The sequence below is a fragment of the Mus musculus genome, chromosome 10, assembly GCF_000001635.26.
Source record: "Mus musculus strain C57BL/6J chromosome 10, GRCm38.p6 C57BL/6J".
In the NCBI taxonomy this organism is placed as follows: Eukaryota; Metazoa; Chordata; class Mammalia; order Rodentia; family Muridae; genus Mus; species Mus musculus.
Genome location: NC_000076.6, coordinates 52274787 through 52292120, shown reverse-complemented (window position 1 = coordinate 52292120; position 17334 = coordinate 52274787). Strand labels below are relative to the sequence as shown.

Sequence of the window (17334 nt, the reverse complement as noted above, 5' to 3'; positions counted from 1 at the left end):
ATGACTCCTGGATGACAAACTTGTCACCTGATGATGACAAGTATGCCCAGTAGCTCCAAACTGAGAGAAAAGAGAACTCTGACTCTACAGAGCTACAGAGTTGTTCTCTGACCTCCATGTGTGCCACATCTACATATGCACATCACACATACACACACACACACACACATGCTCGCTCGCATGTAAAAGAAAAAGATGAAAGAGAAAGAGAGAGAGGATGAATGTTTAAGTATATAAGTATAATAAGTATACAAATCTATGGCCTTTTGTAGAAATTGGACAGGTGTTTGTTTGGATCTCAAGTCTCACGTGTTTTTTTTTGGGGGGGGGGTTGTTTTTGGTTTTTTGAGACAGGGTTTCTCTGTATAGTCCTGGCTGTCCTGGAACTCACTTTGTAGACCAGGCTGGCCTCGAACTCAGAAATCTGCCTGCCTCTGCCTCCCGAGTGCTGGGATTAAAGGCATGCGACACTATGCCTGGCTAAGTCTTATGTGTTAATAAAACCTAATGTCCAGCCCGTAGCACTATTAGGACATGGGAGAACCTTTAGGAGGTGTGGCCTTATGGGGATAAATTAGATCACTAAGAATGCGCCATTGAAAGGGGCCATGGAATGCCCTCTTCCCTTTCTCAGTGGTCTTCCCAGTGGTCCTTGGGCTCCACCTCAGACCCAGCAGCAAGCAGGCTGGACTGAAACTCTCAAATGTGAAATGAAAACCAACTTCTATACTTTTACTGTAGATTTCTCTCAGGAATTCATTACAGGAAGAAAATGCTGAACAATACAACAGAATAATACTTTTTTTTTTCCGAGACAGGGTTTCTCTGTGTAGCCCTGGCTGTCCTGGAACTCACTCTGTAGACCAGGCTGGCCTCGAACTCAGAAATTCGCCTGCCTCTGCCTCCCAAGTGCTGGGATTAAAGGTGTGTGCCACCACCGCCCGGCCAGAATAATACTTCTTAAGTGCTAAAAATATCTCTGTCTTTTACTTCTACTACTCCTATTTGGAAATGCTGGAAGTAAAAATGAGTGAGTACATAGATAACTTTGATTTCAAAATTATTGCATTTTACTGTCTCATAAAATAGCAAAGCATATATCTGTGTGGAGTTCTGTATCCTGTTTCACTTGATTTTACAATTAATTCAGGCAAAGCAAGCAACACTACTTCTTTGATATCACCCTTAGTTACTTACATCTCTGTAACCATCTTTTGTATTCCCAGAAATATCTCCTGCTATGTCTCTACAGCCAGCTGGGCAGAATTTGCTGGAAAAAAAAATGATATGGTATCAAATTACATTGAAAGAAGAAAAGCACTAAACTACACTTCAATTTAATTTCCGACACACACACACACACACACACACACACACACACACACACACACACACACAGATATAAAAGAAAAAGGATGGATCCTGAGTTCAAGGAAGGAGAGAGAGAGAGAGAGAGAGAGAGAGAGAGAGAGAGAGAGAGAGGAATGAATAAGTAAGTATATAATCTATGGCTTTTTGTTGAAGTTGGGCAGGGGTTTGGATCTAAAGGCTCTACAGTTAATAAAAACAAATTCCCTGACCATGGCCCTATTAGCACATGGTAATTCTGGAAATAAAAATGAATGCATAGGCAACTTTGAGTTTTTTCCTCCTCTGTCATAATATAGGCAAATAATATCTTGCTTTAAAGACAAATGAGAAACTTGAGTAAAGAAACACAAACTGATCTAAAATGCTAACCGGGAAAGAAGTTTTACACAATGGTTATTTGCTTTCTGTAAGGATTTATCATGTGTAAAGTATTAAAGCTGCTTCCCTAATACACTTGGATTCTAAGGTGCCTAAGAAATATTTTTAAGGTAAAAGGAAAATTTACCTAAATAATATTACCTTATCCATATTAAAGGAAATGTTTAAAATATTTGGATGGATAAAAAGAAGAAAAAAAAAGCAACACTAGTAAACTCTCTCTTGGAGCACAATTTTGGTGTTCATGTACTACAATACCTTGTTATCTAAACTATAATGCAGAAACAAAACAGAAGTCATATTTATAAATTTAAATATTCTAGTATCTATATTAGGAAAAGTAAAAAGAAACAGGTAAAATTCATAATATACATTTAACACAATATACCTAAATTCTGTTAATTCCCACTTATATTGAAAAAAAAAAAAAACCAAGAATCAAGGAGAAAGTTTAACTTTGTTTTTTTTCCTAGTACTGAGAATATATTTTACATCTGTAGTACACTTCCCCTTGGACTTGCCATAGTTCAAGTACACAGTCACCAGGGTTACTGTAACAGATACTACTGGTGCAGGTAAAAATAAATGACCCTTACACTGAAGAAGAATGCTTTAAAATTAGGGTTTAGTCAGGTCCCATCATACAAGCCTGTAATCCCAACAAATCAAAAGGCTGAGACAAGAGGGTCATATGTTCAAGGACAAGTTTGGCCCACATTTATCATGTATACACAGGTATACACATATATATACATACAGATAAATGCATAATAAAATAGGGCTCAATTTATTTAATTTGTCTTTCAAGAAGCTTTCCAGGAACCCATCACGATGGTAATGTGATTGAAGGGTGTGGTGGTTTGAATATGCTTGGCTCAAGGAGTGGCACTATTAGGAGGTGTGGCCTTGCTGGAGAAAGTGTGTCACTGTGGGGGTAGGCTTTAAGAGACCTTCCTCCTAGCTATCTGGGAGTCAGTCTTCTATTGGCCTTCAGATTAAGATGTAGAACTCTCCTGGATGCTGCCGTTCTCCCACCATGATGAAAATGAACTGAACCTCTGAACCAGTAAATCAGCCCCAATTAAACGTTGTCCTTATAAGAGCTGCCTTGGTCATGGTGTCTCTTACAGCAATGGACACCCTAACTAAGACAAAGGGTCTCAATCTAGACGCTGGGTGACTTACTTGGCTCAGACCAAGGTTAGCTAGCTGAGACCCTGAACACAGCATATAAACTCCCTGTGGTTCAGTCTCTTCTCTCTCTAGTATCTTGAAGCATCAACATATCAAAGACAGCTACTTATACCTTTGAAAACACACACACACACACACACACACACACACACACACACACACACACACACACAGAGCCAATGTATAAAAACATTGACAGCTTTGAAGATGAACATTGTATGTCCCTGTTTCTATATGACTTGACAACCTTCCTTCCTTCCTTCCTTCCTTCCTTCCTTCCTTCCTTCCTTCTATTATAATCATATCATTTCTTCCTTCCCTTTCTTTCCTCCAGCCTCCTATATGCCCCTCCTCCTTGGTCTCTTTCAAATTCATGGCCTCTTTTTTCATTAATTGTTGTTACCTATGTGTACATACATATATTCCTAAATATATACATACAACCTGCATGGCCTTACCACTCCTACTTGTATATATGTTTTCAGTGTTGACCACTTGGTATGAGGTGATGAGTGGTTGCTCTCAGACTCCTCCCTCCCTCAGCTGCCTTTAGTCTCTGAGTAGGTTGAGGCCTGTTTACTCCTTTTATGTGACAGATTCCAAAGTAGCAGTTTTTTTTTTTTTTTTTTTCTCCCTTCCATTCACTTTCCTCTCACTGCTTAGAAAATTACCATGTAATGACAACTAATTATCAGACGACCCAAATAAATGTTTCATGGTTCTTTCCTAGGGCCTTCGTGGCAGTAGTAATCAAGGAACCGAGAAATAAAAAACAACCTCCTACAGGCTCACAGGTCCTTGAGAGAAGAATTGCTTAGTGCCAGATGAGCCTCTGAATTCAGACAGTTTAGGATTGCAGGAAACTGAAATGGTGCCAATGATGGTTATAATATAAGACCCCCCATGGAGCCCATGCATGTTAATCAAGGGCTGTAACACCTCACATGGAATGCATGAATAGTTATAGTTAAGTAAAATGCAGAAAGACTAAATAGCCTCCTGCTAATGTCAAATGAATTGACAATCAAATGAGTAACAAAGAACGCCCAAAGGTTTCTGTATTCCAGAACTATGGGTGAGAGGTGTGGGCCTGCATCAGTGGCCATACTAAAGCACTGCAAAATGGCTGGCCTACATAAATTGGAACTAATCTGTCACCATAATGTCACACAGTATCTTTGAATACATTGTCCTTTCCTACGATTCCCAGGGCCCTATCACCAGTGCACTGGAAACATGTGGCTGATAAAACTCTAGTGGCCATTAGCCTCTGTATTCATGGGCTGAACCATGACCTTACAAAGCAACATTTACTTTCATATACTTGGATTTCTCATGTTCCTTAAATACACTTAATATTAGCTAATATGGAAACTGATCCTGCACATCAAACACTCACATTGAGAATGTCCAAATATCTGAGTTAGGGACGTGAGCTCTTAAATCTAGCTCCCTGAGCACACTTAGTGGAGTGACTTAGTGGTTTTGAGCCTCCATTTTCATGACGTAACAGAAGCAACCTTCTGGGAATGCTAAAATATCAAAAGAGCTACTTATGTGCGTGGTATAGAGAGCTGCACAGGCCATTAAGAAAGTACTCTATAAAGTTACAGGTTTTTGTCATTGCTATTGGCATTGACTTCTAGACAGAAATTGCCCGCTGGAGGTGTTTTCATCCCCTAGAAAACATGAGGCATTGTGTACAGACAGTTGTGTTTGTTACAACTGGCATGTGGACAGTAAAACCCAGGGACGGAAGGCATTCTCCAATGCTTAGGATGGCCCTACATAATAAAGAATTGCTGAAAGACCATCCCTATGATTAGGAGTTCCGTCTAGACCACATCACTTCCTTGATGGCTGAGGAGGAAATACATATCAGCAATTAAGTAGACTCAAGGTTAAGGTCAAGATGAACTAACAACCCATATCCTTATTCTTCATAGGCTTTTCTTTAGGGTAAAAGACAAAAACCCCTATGAAAGGATTATACACCTTATTTCCAAATACCAACCAGGGAAAAAGTATACTCCAGACTCAACTGTGACTCATTATAATATAGCAGAACTAAGGGATTAGAAAACTATGGACCAAGTCCTCCTCCTCCTCCTTTTCTTCTTCATCATCGTGTGTATGTGCATGTGTGTGTGCGTGTGTGTGTGTGTGTGTGTGTGTGTGTTTCATACAGCCCAGCCCAGGCTCACTACTGAGCATCTTGCCTCCAGTTCTCAATGACTAGGACAATACAGGTGTGCACCACCACACTCAGTCTGCACCATCCCCACTCTCCTGCTTTATTAAATGCTATTTTGAATTTACACACTTAAATCATGTGTATAAGTGGGTATTTTTGTATGGGTACGGGTATGAGCACATGATTATGGGTGCCCAAGGAGGTCAGAATAGAGCCTTAGATCTCTTGGTGCTGGAGTTACCAATTAGTCGTGAGCTTCCTGACGTGGGACCTAGTGGGACCTAAAAACCAAATTCAGGTCTTCTGCAAAAGCAGTGTGCATTCCTGACTGCTGAGCCATATCTGCAGCTTGGGATTGTTCATATAAACAAATCTTTATAATGCTGACTTATTTGTTTTTATCGTCTACCTTTGCTTTTTTGCTTCAACCACAACAGAGATTGCATGAGTCAGGGCAATAGGGACTTTTGGCCTATTAAAAACTACAGTTATTTGCAGTGCAAAGGGTTTGCAGATTCTGCCTTTTGGGAACATCTCAAATATTCCTTATTGTTATACATGAATAATTTAGTACACATATTTACCTGTATTTTTCCTCGAAATAATGGCTGCCTCGTTCCAAACAGGTTATTAAATCTATTACAAATAAAGAGAAGTACAATGAGCAGGGGAGTGGAAAACAGGCCACCTGTTTCTAAATATTTCTTTTCAGTTAAAAAAAGAAAACCTTGAAAGCATTACCATGTTATTTGAATTTTCTTGTCTACACATAAATAAAATCGGGGATTATAGTCTCCAGAGTTTAATCAGTTTCTTTCTTATTTCCTATCACCATTGAGGAGTTTTCAGTGCTACTGTCTAGAGAACAATAACAAAAATCTACTTCTAACTGTAATACTATACACCTACAGGTTTCTTTCTTTTTTTTCAAAAAAGATTTATTTATTATTATACATAAGTACACTGTAGCTGACTTCAGACTCATCAGATCTCATTATGGGTGGTTGTGAGCCACCATGTGGTTACTGGGATTTGAACTCAGGACATTCAGAAGAACAGTCAAGTGCTCTTACCCGCTGAGCCACACCTCCAGGTTTCATGTGCACAATATGCTTAACAGGAGAAATACCATTAAAAATCTTATCACAGTTCATGGAAAACATTCCCAGGAACATTTTTTTCTCCCCTTCCCCCCTTTTTTTTGGACAGAGTCTGAGGTAGCCCAGGCTAGTCCTGGTCTGACCATACAGGTCACTATGTAGCTGAGGTAGCCCAGGCTAGTCCTGGTCTGACCATACAGGTCACTATGTAGCTGAGGTAGCCCAGGCTAGTCCTGGTCTGACCATACAGGTCACTATGTAGCTGAGGATGACCTTGAGATGCTCTCTCTGGTCCTCTCAGTTCTCCTCCCTGAGTGCTGGGATTACAGGTTTGTGCCACTACAACTGGATTTTTGTGGTTCTGGAGACAGAGCCCAGGCTCCACCAATAGTGACATACTCAGCTGCCCAGAACATTTTAATTTAGCCAGTGGCATTCGGGTGACACAGGGACAGTTTAACTACAACACCGACATGGTAATCACTGTTGATCAACAATCAATCAGGAGCTAGCACCTAAAAAGGAAGGTCCTTACAGCGGAACATATTTAGTTAAACTGGCAAAATAGTTCCCCAAATAGCCCATATTCTCGGCAATAGCTCTTTCTTCTTCATAAACCAACCAACCAACCAACCTTCCTTCTCTCTCTCTCTCTCTCTCTCTCTCTCTCTCTCTCTCTCTTCCTTCCTTCCTTCCTCTCTCTCTTTCTTTCTTTTCTTATTTATTTATCTATCTATTTTATTTATGAGTACATTATAGCTGTCTTTAGACACACCAGTAGAGGGCATCAGATTCCACTACAGATTGTGGTGAACTACCATGTGATTTGAACTCAGGGACCTCTGGAAGAGCAGTTGGAGCTCTTAACAGCTGAGCCATCTCTCCAGCCTTTTCATGAATGTTTCTTAAGGAGCAAAATAAGGTGAACACAAGCCACAATTGCCTTCATATGAGTGGCACGTCCCCTTTCAGACATAATTCTTCCAAAGCTGACTGGCGGCAGGAACACAGGGCATCTTGTGACTCTGGATAGGCACGGAGCGGGTGGCAGGGTGATGACTCTGCCCCTGGAGGCTGAGGAAGGAGCTGGCAGTTTCCCTCTCACCAGGGCCCCATTCTTTCCCAACTGTGGTCAGGGTGTCACGTGACCCTACGGTGTCTCTAAGCTGGTGTGTGACGTGGGTGAGGTAACTAGTTAAAACGTTTGCTTCTTAAGCAAGGAAGGACACTAGGGCAGGGCTTCAGAGAAGCCAGATCACACCAAGATTGGGAAGATTTCCCCAGAGATGGGGTACTCAAGGATCATAGTAAACAAGATTCATTCCATCCCATACACATCATGGGATCCATTCACCATAGGTTCTAAAAGAATGCAGTACCAACTACTTACAAAGCTGTTCCCCTCTGTCCTCAGGCCCTTTCCTCTCCTCTTCCCACAAGACAGGGTTTTACTATATAGCCCCGGCTGGCCTGAAACTCATATGTAGACCAGCCTGCCCCTGGCTCTGGAATGCTGGGATTAAAGATATGGGCCTCTGTGCCCAACTTGTTCTCATGTTTTACTGTTGTGTCTGAGATCACAATTATGCCCAGAGGAAGAGATAAGGAGCAGAAGGCAGATAGGCTGGATGATTTTTCTGTTGTACCTGGATGGTCACTGCTGGCGTAGGTCAGCAGAAAGCCCCGGCCAGAAATGTGAGATCCACTCTTGAAGAGGACAGTCACTTCGTTTGAGTTCAGCCGGAGTTCTTTGGGAACAGCCCAACTCCCACAATATGGACCTGGAAACAAAGCACGCGTCGGGTACATTTGAAAACTTACAAAGAACAGAGGATTTTCTTTCAGAGAACAGATATGCCCTATAACACATACAAAATTTTAAATTCTTATCCATCTGGAATTTTGTTTGACGGAGACCAATCTGTAAACCTGATTGGACAGCTAAGCCTGGGGTGGAACAGCCTACCCACCCCAGACAAGCAATAGTTTAGAAGTTGCTCACTATGAACAACCCAGCAAATAGGAAAACCTAACAGAACAGATGTCAAAGACACTAAGAAATAATTTATCAGAGAACATACTCTGGGATCCTCCTAAGAAACGGATTCAAAGAAGGTTTCTGATGAAAATATATTGCAGAATGCAAAATGATTGGGTGGTTAGATGGCTTGGCTCAGCAGGTAAAGGTCCTTGTCACCAAGCCTTAGGAATGGTGCCCATGTGGTGGGAGGAGAAGGCAAACTCCTCTAACACCCGTAATGTACAGAGAGTTCTGTGGCATGCATGTACCCACACACATACAAATAAATAAATGTAGCCAGGCAGTGGTGGTGCACACCTTTAATCCCAGCACTCTGGAGACAGAGGCAGGCATATTTCTGAGTTTGAGGCCAGCCTGGTCTACAAAGTTCCAGGATAGCCAGGGCTACACAGAGAAATCCTGTCTCAAAAACCAAAACCAACCAACCAACCAACCAACCAACCAACCAACCAACCAAAACAAAACAAAAATCTCCCAAAACAAAAACAAAAACCAAAAAAAGAAACCTGATTATAAAGCTGTTTCTAGACACCAGGCATGGTGGTGCATGCCTTTAATCCCAGCACTTGGGAGGCAGAGGCAGGCGGATTTCTGAGTTCGAGGCCAGCCAGGTCTACAAAGTGAGTTACAGGACAGCCAGGGCTATACAGAGAAAACCCTGTCTTGAAAAACCAAAACCAAACAACAACAACAAACAACAACAACAAAAAATTTCTAGAGAAAACTGCTTGAAAAGCAATAACAACATTGGTAAATTTTAAAGAGAATACATAGACTAAGCATAAAACAGAAGCTAAAACCCTTCCTACAATGATTTAAATAAAGTCCAATGAAACACTGCATTCCATAGAGTGCATGTGGAGGTCAAAGGATTTTTGGACTTGGTTCTGTGACTACTGGGAACATACTCAGGTTGTTGGGACTGACAACAAGAACCTTACCTATACAGCCATTTTGTTAGCTCCCCAAGCAAGTTTTTTTTTTTTTTTTTTTTTTTTTTTTTTTCTCCCTTTGTTGTGAGACAGTCTCATTGCATAGTCTTGGTTGACCTGGAACTCACTATGTAGACCAGGTTGGCCTACAACTCGGAGAACCATCTGTCCCCGCATCCTTGGTGCTGGGACTAAAGGCATCTACCACCACGCCCAGTTCCACAAGCAGGTTTTGGAGAGAGATTCTTCACCAGTTTCTCTAAGAACACTAGAGAGGCAGCCAATAGCAACAGCTACAACAATCAGACTAAGTAGGAAGAGGTTTCGAAAGAAATGACCACTCTCACTCAGTAGGAATCAAACCTCATTGGATCAAATGATCTTATTCAATAGATCAAAAACCCAAGTAATCAACGTCCTGACCTGGGATGTGTGTGGTAAGTGTGTATGTGCAAGTGTAGGCACATGTGTGCCTGTGCATAGGGAGAGAAAGCAGAGGCCAACCTTGGGTGTCTTCCTCCACTGCACAACTTATGTGCATGCCTGGTACCTGCAGAGGCCAAAAACGGGTTTTGGATCTCCTAGGACTGGAGTTACGGATGTTTGTGAGCTGTCATATGGGTTCTGTGAACCGAACTTGGTGCACTGCAGAGTCCTCTTAACAGATAAGCCATCTCGAAGGCCCTGTAATATTAAGTTTTTGAAACAATCCCTCACTGAACCTGGCGTATGTGGATTTTGGCTGGGTTGTGTGGCTAATGAGCTGCAGTGCCTCATTTTATTTAGGTACTGGAAATCAGAACTCAGGTCTTGATGTTTGTAGGAGGCAATCTGCTACCTGAGCCATCTTCCCAGCTTCCACTTCGGCCTTTGGAAACCCTCATCATACGTCAATAGTTCCCCAATGTAACTTAGAATAGCTCATATACTAAGAGCCATGCAAGTGCTTCTTCTATAAATAAATAAATAAAATGCATATCTTCTCTTTAGACTGTGTCCACAGAGCAAGACGGTCTTGTGTTTGCTTCTTCATTTCTGGCAGAATGCAATTATTGCTTGTGTTGAAATGTTCTTCTATTTACCACAATTTGTAAAAAGCTAAACCCCAATAAAATGTCACTTGGACCATTCCTGAAATATATTCACTTTAAATACAGTAGAAAAGAAGTGAACTGTGCCAAAGTAAGAAAATGATTGTATAATACAGCTGGTTCATGACTGAAATCTTGAGAAACACTTGAGGAGGCAGAAGGGTTTGTAATTCAAAGGTAGCTTGGGCTGCATGCTAGGGGCATGTCTCAGAAACCTAAGGGCTGGGCATGTATGTAACTCAGTGCTAAAATGCTTGCCTAGCATGTGCAAGCCTGGCATGATGGCTAATAATGATTAGCCACTAACTTGGCAGAAGCTAGAATCCCTTAAAAGGCAAGTCTCTGGGTGAACCTATAAGAAACTATCTAGGTCAGCCTCTGGATATAGCTGAGGGAGTATCTTGATTAGGTTGAGATGGAAGACTCACCCTAAAGCTGGATAGCACCCACTCCTTGGCCTTGAGTCCTGGACTACACAGAGGTTTCCTGAGCATAAAAGACCCGTCATTTTCTGCTTCCTAACATCAAATGCAACTTGACCAGCTCCCTCAAGCTCCTGCTGCCAGCATTTCCCTGTCTTGATAAACTGTATCCTTGAACAGTAAGCCAAAGTCAAACTTATCTCCCTTAAGTTGCTTTCATCAGAGAATCTTCCCAGAGTAAGACAAAAGTAGCTAATAGACCCAGCAAGCACAAATGTTATAAATTAAAAGTTTTACAAATTTTAACACTGTATTATGAATATTAAAGACAGGCAATTTAATCTGTTGTCCTTGTTAGGGTCTTCTTGCCAGGGTAAAACAGTGACCAAAACCTAGTTGGGGAGAAAAGGGTTTATTTTATCTTACAAGTTAGAGTCCCCTGTCAAACAGAGATCATGGAAGGATGGTGCTTGCTGACTTATATTCCCCATGGCTTGCACAGCTTGCTTTCTTATACACCCAGTTTACCTGCCCCGAAGCCGCACCACCCATAGTAGGCTGGGCCCTCCCCCACTGATATTAGTCAAGGAAACTGGCCACAGACCAATCTGGTAGGCAGTTCCCTGAGTTCTCTCTTCCCAGGTGACTCTAGTTTTGTTGACAGAAATTAACCAGCACAATAATGAAGTATCATAGGCCTCTCTGTAGGTGAAAGAAAGCCAGTCATAGGCTGAGCATAACCTTCCCAGTTTGTTTTACGGTTTTGTAAAGCACTTGCCCTTTGCAGAGAGGTTAGTATATAAGCATATACGCCAAATAGTAAAAAGAATATAACTTAGAGCAGTTAATAAGCTAGGATCTTTTTCTACCCGAGTTTCTGTTTGAGCACTCCTCTCCAATTGTGTTAAGTACTAAGTCTCTTCCTAACTTTCCACAGCTTCCGAATGAATTCTGATTAAAACCTGGGTAAACGAATGTAAATTGGTAACACAAAAGAACTCAATTTCCCCCTTTCCAAGTTCTCAGAATTGCAAATGTTGCAAAACTTCAGGCTTATCTCACAAATAGGTAAGAATATGGGTCACTACACAAATTTGTACAATATATGATTCCCTAAATGCCAAATACATCGGGTAAGTTCTCTCTGGTTTTATCCTGCCAAGCACACAGACATTTCTAGGAAAAGTTTAAAGAAAGCCAAGGCTGCCACTGCCCTTTAGTGACCCTGATGCCCAACACCAGTCTATCTCAGGCTTAACAGCATGCCACAAAAGGATACATCCTCAGGGGAGTATGAGAAACCTGTATCAGTGTCCTGTAGAATGGCTTTCCTTATTTCCTTTGTAGCTTCAGTGTGAGTGAGCCTTTGTTCGGGATGGGGATGAGACTGGAGCCCTGACTGCATTGCAGCCTGTTGGGCAAGGCACCCAAATTATCACCTGTCCCAAAGCTTGATAGATTATTTAGCCATAGATTCCTTTCCTCAGACTAGAAGCTGTATAAACGGATGACACGTCCATCCAAGGTATAGTTAAGTGGAAGGTTTTCACTGTAGATATGAGGGAGAAAATAGTCAGAGGCATCTGAAAGAGTCCAGAGCAGAATAATGGACTGAACATGGCCACGAGAGGAGAGTAGGGAAAGAGCAAGACATGAAGAGAAAGAGTGGACCAAGAGCAGGAGACAAAAAGGAGGGAGCACAGGTGAAACAGCAGGGTTATAAGTGAGAAGGCTAGGCTGACTCCATGTCAGGTTTCAAATTGGCAGTAAAGAAGACTAAGCCTAAATCTGTTTCCACGAACTGGGCAACACCCGGCAAGTCCAGGCCTCAGAAGCTGGCCCACCAACTGACTTGAGGCAAGGACAATGGGTCAGCAGCAGTTTCCAGACTTCCTCAGCAGCAGTTTCCAGACCTCCATAGCAAGTTCCCAGCCCCACACTCAGGTACTGAAATGCCCATGAGATGGACCCAATAGATTAACATAGAGGGCACCTACCCCAGAATTCCCTAATGTGCTTTAAATCCGGCCTGCAAACTCACCTGGTTGTCTCTATTATGGTAGTGGAAGACCCCAACAGGCTGGACTTCTGCAGGATTAAACACTCTCTGCGTTTGCATACTATTTGAGTCTGGGCTATCATTCTTCCTCGAATCATGGACCCTTACATAAGGAGAATGGATAGCTGGGTGAGGGAAGCTGGAGGAAGTTTGGAAGGGGTGAGACAGGCTGAGAAAAGCCAGGATGCTAGCAAGCTCACAGACATGTCTACCAGGTACTTGGGATTCTGAGGGAGCCTGGAAGCCAGCATGAGCTTTGGTATGCTAATCCCTTACTTCCTTCTTCTAGGGAAAGGGGAAATGGCTCAGTTGGTAGATGGGAATCAGCTTCAATGGAACTGCAGCGTCTGGAGGAAGATGGAGTTTCCTCTGGACCCAACAGAAACGGTTTTCCTATTGTCAAAAGGGAAGAGATATCCAATGGGAACTAGTAACAAACCCTGGCTGCTCAAGCAAAGTTCTGTTTTCAGCCAGGCTCTTTCAAGGATGCTAACCCACTCCCTCCACAGTGTGTTACTGAAGGACTGGGGCCTCGCATGGGCTAGGCAAGAGCTCTACTCTTTGGGTTATATATCTCTAGTCCTCTTTCGTGGTGTGCACGTGTCCTTCCTCCTGCACAGATGAAGATTCACACCAGGCTGAAAGGACGAAGGGGGGGGGGGTACGGACAGGAAGGGGTGGGCGTGCAGGATCCCAGTCCAGGTGGAAGTTAGTGCCAGGGAGGAGAGAAGGCCTTCTCGAAGGACTTTAAATGAAATAGATGATTTCTCTTGGATGATCTTAGCTTGTGCACATACCTTTATGTGGGGTGAGCTTCTATATGTATTCACTTTATTTGGAGTGGACAAGGGCTACAGATGAACCTTGGAGAGTGGGAAGGAGTTTTCAGAGGGGATGAAATCATTGGCTGGGGTTAAAGTGCTGTGAATGCTTAGTTTGCATGGAGAGGCATTCCAGGAATCCCAGGTACTTGCTAGGCCGGCTTTTATCAGCAAAGTAGTTGAACTTGAACTTGTAGGTTCGCCAAGGACTATTTGACCTTCCCCAAGTACAGGGTGTGGGTGCTCCGGTCCCCAGACAAGGTCAGAGAAGGGGAAGCCTTGCAGGTAAAATTCATTCCCCATTTTGCGCTGAGCGCAGAGGAGCCATCTGGACTTGGTAGAGGATGACCTTAATTATCAGGGCTTTCCCACAGTCTTTTCACTGTTTATTTTATGACTAGCTTGCTCGACTGGCTGTCGTTAGCATTTTGTCTAAGCTCCGCCCCACAGTTACCTGGCAAGTGCCAGACATGCCTGACTCACTATAAAAGGGGCGGCTTGCTCTTTCCTCACTTTCTTTCTTTTTCTTTCTCTCTCTCTCTCTCTCTCTCTTTTTTTTTTTTTTTTTTTTGTTTGTTTGTTTGTTTTTCGAGACAGGGTTTCTTTGTATAGCCCTGGCTGTCCTGGAACTCACTTTGTAGACCAGGCTTGCCTCGAACTCAGAAATCCGCCTGCCTCTTCCTCTGCCTCCAGAGTGCTGGGAGTAAAGAAGTTCGCCACCACGCCCAGCTCCTCACTCTCTTGCTTTTGCTCTTTTCCTGCTCTGTCCCTCTCTCCCCATTCTCTCCCCGCTGTCCTTCCACATGTTCGTGGCCCGTGGCTGGTATCTCAGGGGGTAGGGATGATAAAGCATGGGCCAGCAGAGGCATCCCCTTCCCCTACACCATACCTTGCCTCCTCCAAACATATCCCTGGCTTCTTTTTCTTTTTTATAAAACACAACACTTGGGGCTAGAGAGATGACTTAGCAGTAAAGAGCACTGACTGCTCTTCCAGAGGTCCTGAGTTCAATCCCCAGCAACCACATGGTGGCTCACAACCATTTGTAATGAGTTCTGATGCCCTCTTCTGGTGGGTCTGAAGACAGCTACAGTGCATTCACAAACATAAATAAGTCTTAAAAAATAACCACAACACTTACTGTATCTACTTTAGAGTTGTGTGTGTGTGTGTGTGTGTGTGTGTGTGTGACCTCATATAATATAAGCTGATCTTGAATTCACGATGTAGCCAAGAATGATATTATGGACTAAGGACCTCAGCTAGAATAAGTTAGACATTCCTCCTTTAAAAAAACAAAATCCTCAAAAGAAGCCATGTTGAAGGCAGGCATATTGGCACATGCACCTGTAGTCTCAGGACTTGGGAGACGAGGCAGGAAGATAAGAAGTTCAAGGCTCTCTTTAGCAATTTGTAAACCAGAATGAGCTACTACATGAGGCCCTATCTCAGAAAACAAAACACAAGAAAATGGAAGCCATGTTGAATGACTGACTTGCAACATTTTGGCTTGAATAAGTACATTCAATGTTCACAAAACTCAGTTGATTTCTCAGTGGAAGAAATTGTCACATTCATTTTCAGTGAAAGGGTTTCTAAAGTTCACAGAGAATCACAGAGAAGCAGGAAGCCCTAGGCCCCTCTCAGCTCTAGGTCACCTCCATCTCAGAACTTTGAGTTGGAAAGTAGCAGGCAGTCTGCTCCAGGACTTAACCCATGGAAAGAAAAGGGGGCAGTCCCAAGCCCTAGAATATTCATTAGAGGAGGCTTTGCATCCTGAATCAAGAGGTCGAGAAATTTGGGAAGGGAGACAGCTCTGTACAAAAGGGCTTGAAGATCGTAACTATCTGTGGGAAAAGGGGGCAGGAATTGTCCTTCATTTGGGGACTTCTTTCTTCGTATTTATTTCATGAGTATGAGTGTTTACCTGCATGTATGTATGTACATGATTGTACATGGTGTATGCCTGGTGACTGCACAGGGATCAGAAGACTGATGGTTGTAAGCCACATGCATGCTGTGAGCCAAGCCCAGGTCTTCTGCAAGAGCAGTATGTGCTCTTAATTGCTAAGCCATCTGTTAGGAGCAGCCACATTCCAGAACTAGGTAGGTGCACCTTCTATCTGCCTTCAGTGATTCAATATCCTCAAAGCCATCAAATTGGACACATTTCCACTATCACCAACAAGTCAAGTTGTGTACCCCTTATAAAGCTCCAGCCATCACAGCTGGTCCTCTGTCCCTTGTTCCACTAAGAGGCAGCCTTCTCCCCCAGTCCCCAAGAAATCTCCTGCATGTAAGGGTCTGTTTCATGGTATGATGTTTATGGTGTTTTTAGGCCTACCTATAGCCTCAAAAATCCTAATACCATCTCTCCAGCCCCTCGGTTGGGGACTTTAACAAGCACTATCTCATGCCAAACAACACTCAGACATTTGGACTCTTCTGTGCTGGTGCCTTTTCTGTGGAACAGTTCAACAAATGTTTTGCTTTTGCACATCTTTTAAATTCATCATTATTACAGAATGGGGGAAGGGTCTTATTTCTCATGTCCAAGCCCGGCCCTGCTGTTAAGTGTTGCTTGACTGCTCTTCACTGAGTAGTTTCCACTTGATGTTTAAGAGGAGGTTCTCCTATTCTTAAGCATTTGAAAAAGTAAAATTTTACTGTCAACACAAATGAGAGTTCAATAGCTTCTCATTTTTGACCATCTTATTATACCACTTAATTTGGCTGTATTGGTTATACTCTGTCTCAGGCAGTGTTCTTTGACTGGCAAACTTGTTTCCATTTCAAAGTCAGGCTGAGCCCTACATTTCTAAAATTGGGGCAAACACTTTCTAAGGATGTCTGGTTCTTGGCCAACAGTGTTGTGCATGTCACAGCACTGAAACCCAGCATCTAAGTCCTTTGTTACTGCCTGCTTCCTCCCTTCTCCCTCCCTCTTTCTTTTTGCTTTCTGAGTCTGGGTCCCACGTAGCATTGTCTGGCCTAGAACTTATTGTGTAGCTTCGGAAGCTCTAAAACTTCCTGCCTTCACATCCCCAGTGTGAGTACAAGTGTGCTCCCCCACACCCAGCCCAGCGATGCTAAGGAAGCATTCGAACAACCAAAACACCTCCCTAGCCCCATAACCTCTACTCTTATCTGTGGGTCAAGTTTCTTCTTATGTTTCAATCACAAGTCTCCAACTGACTGGGACAGGACATTAAGTGGGTAGGCAGAACAATCGGGGAAGAAATCATTTTTTACTTCCCGTAGTAATTGGCAGCCATGAATCGCGGAAGAGCTATTTAGTGATACTAAATAAATAGTACAGCATTGTAGCATCTGTCAGCAGACTTGAAAGCAAGTCCTCGCAGACCACGACAGCAGGAGCTTCCTATCTTTAGTGCATCCCTGGTCTGCTACATCCGCAGCTGGAAAGAAAACCCTTTATTTCTGTGCATGAACAAAACAGAGCGGTGCTATCAACTGCCTGCTCCAGGCCAACCTGGAATCCGGGCTTTGGCATCTGTGCAGCTCTTCTCCACAGACTGCCCTATCCTTGCAGAACTAGAAACAGTCCCAGCTCGTTTCGGGTGGGTATGTGGTTTTGATTTTGGAGCTCAAAGACTAAGTTGCTGGCTATCTTATGGGTGAAAGGGCCCCCCTGAACCACATTAAGAATGCAGTCCCTTCCTTCCCCCTCTAAAGCCAGTGTCAATGGGAAAAAAAAAAAAAACCAAAAA

The 17334-nt window shown here is 43.0% G+C and overlaps 1 protein-coding gene across 5 annotated transcripts in view; it reads right to left on the bottom strand.

Moving 5' to 3' along the window:
- The window catches only part of Dcbld1 (discoidin, CUB and LCCL domain containing 1), an 87801-nt gene that overhangs the window by 29258 nt on the left and 41209 nt on the right, over window positions 1–17334 (bottom strand). For all 5 annotated transcript variants that reach the window (XM_011243196.2, XM_030245220.1, XM_030245221.1 and 2 more), the window contains 3 exons: window positions 7884–8018; window positions 5722–5773; window positions 1198–1270 (listed from right to left, as the gene is read on the bottom strand). In XM_011243196.2, coding sequence (XP_011241498.1) covers window positions 1198–1270; window positions 5722–5773; window positions 7884–8018 — 260 coding nt within the window. The remainder of the gene's footprint in view (window positions 1–1197; window positions 1271–5721; window positions 5774–7883; window positions 8019–17334) is intronic.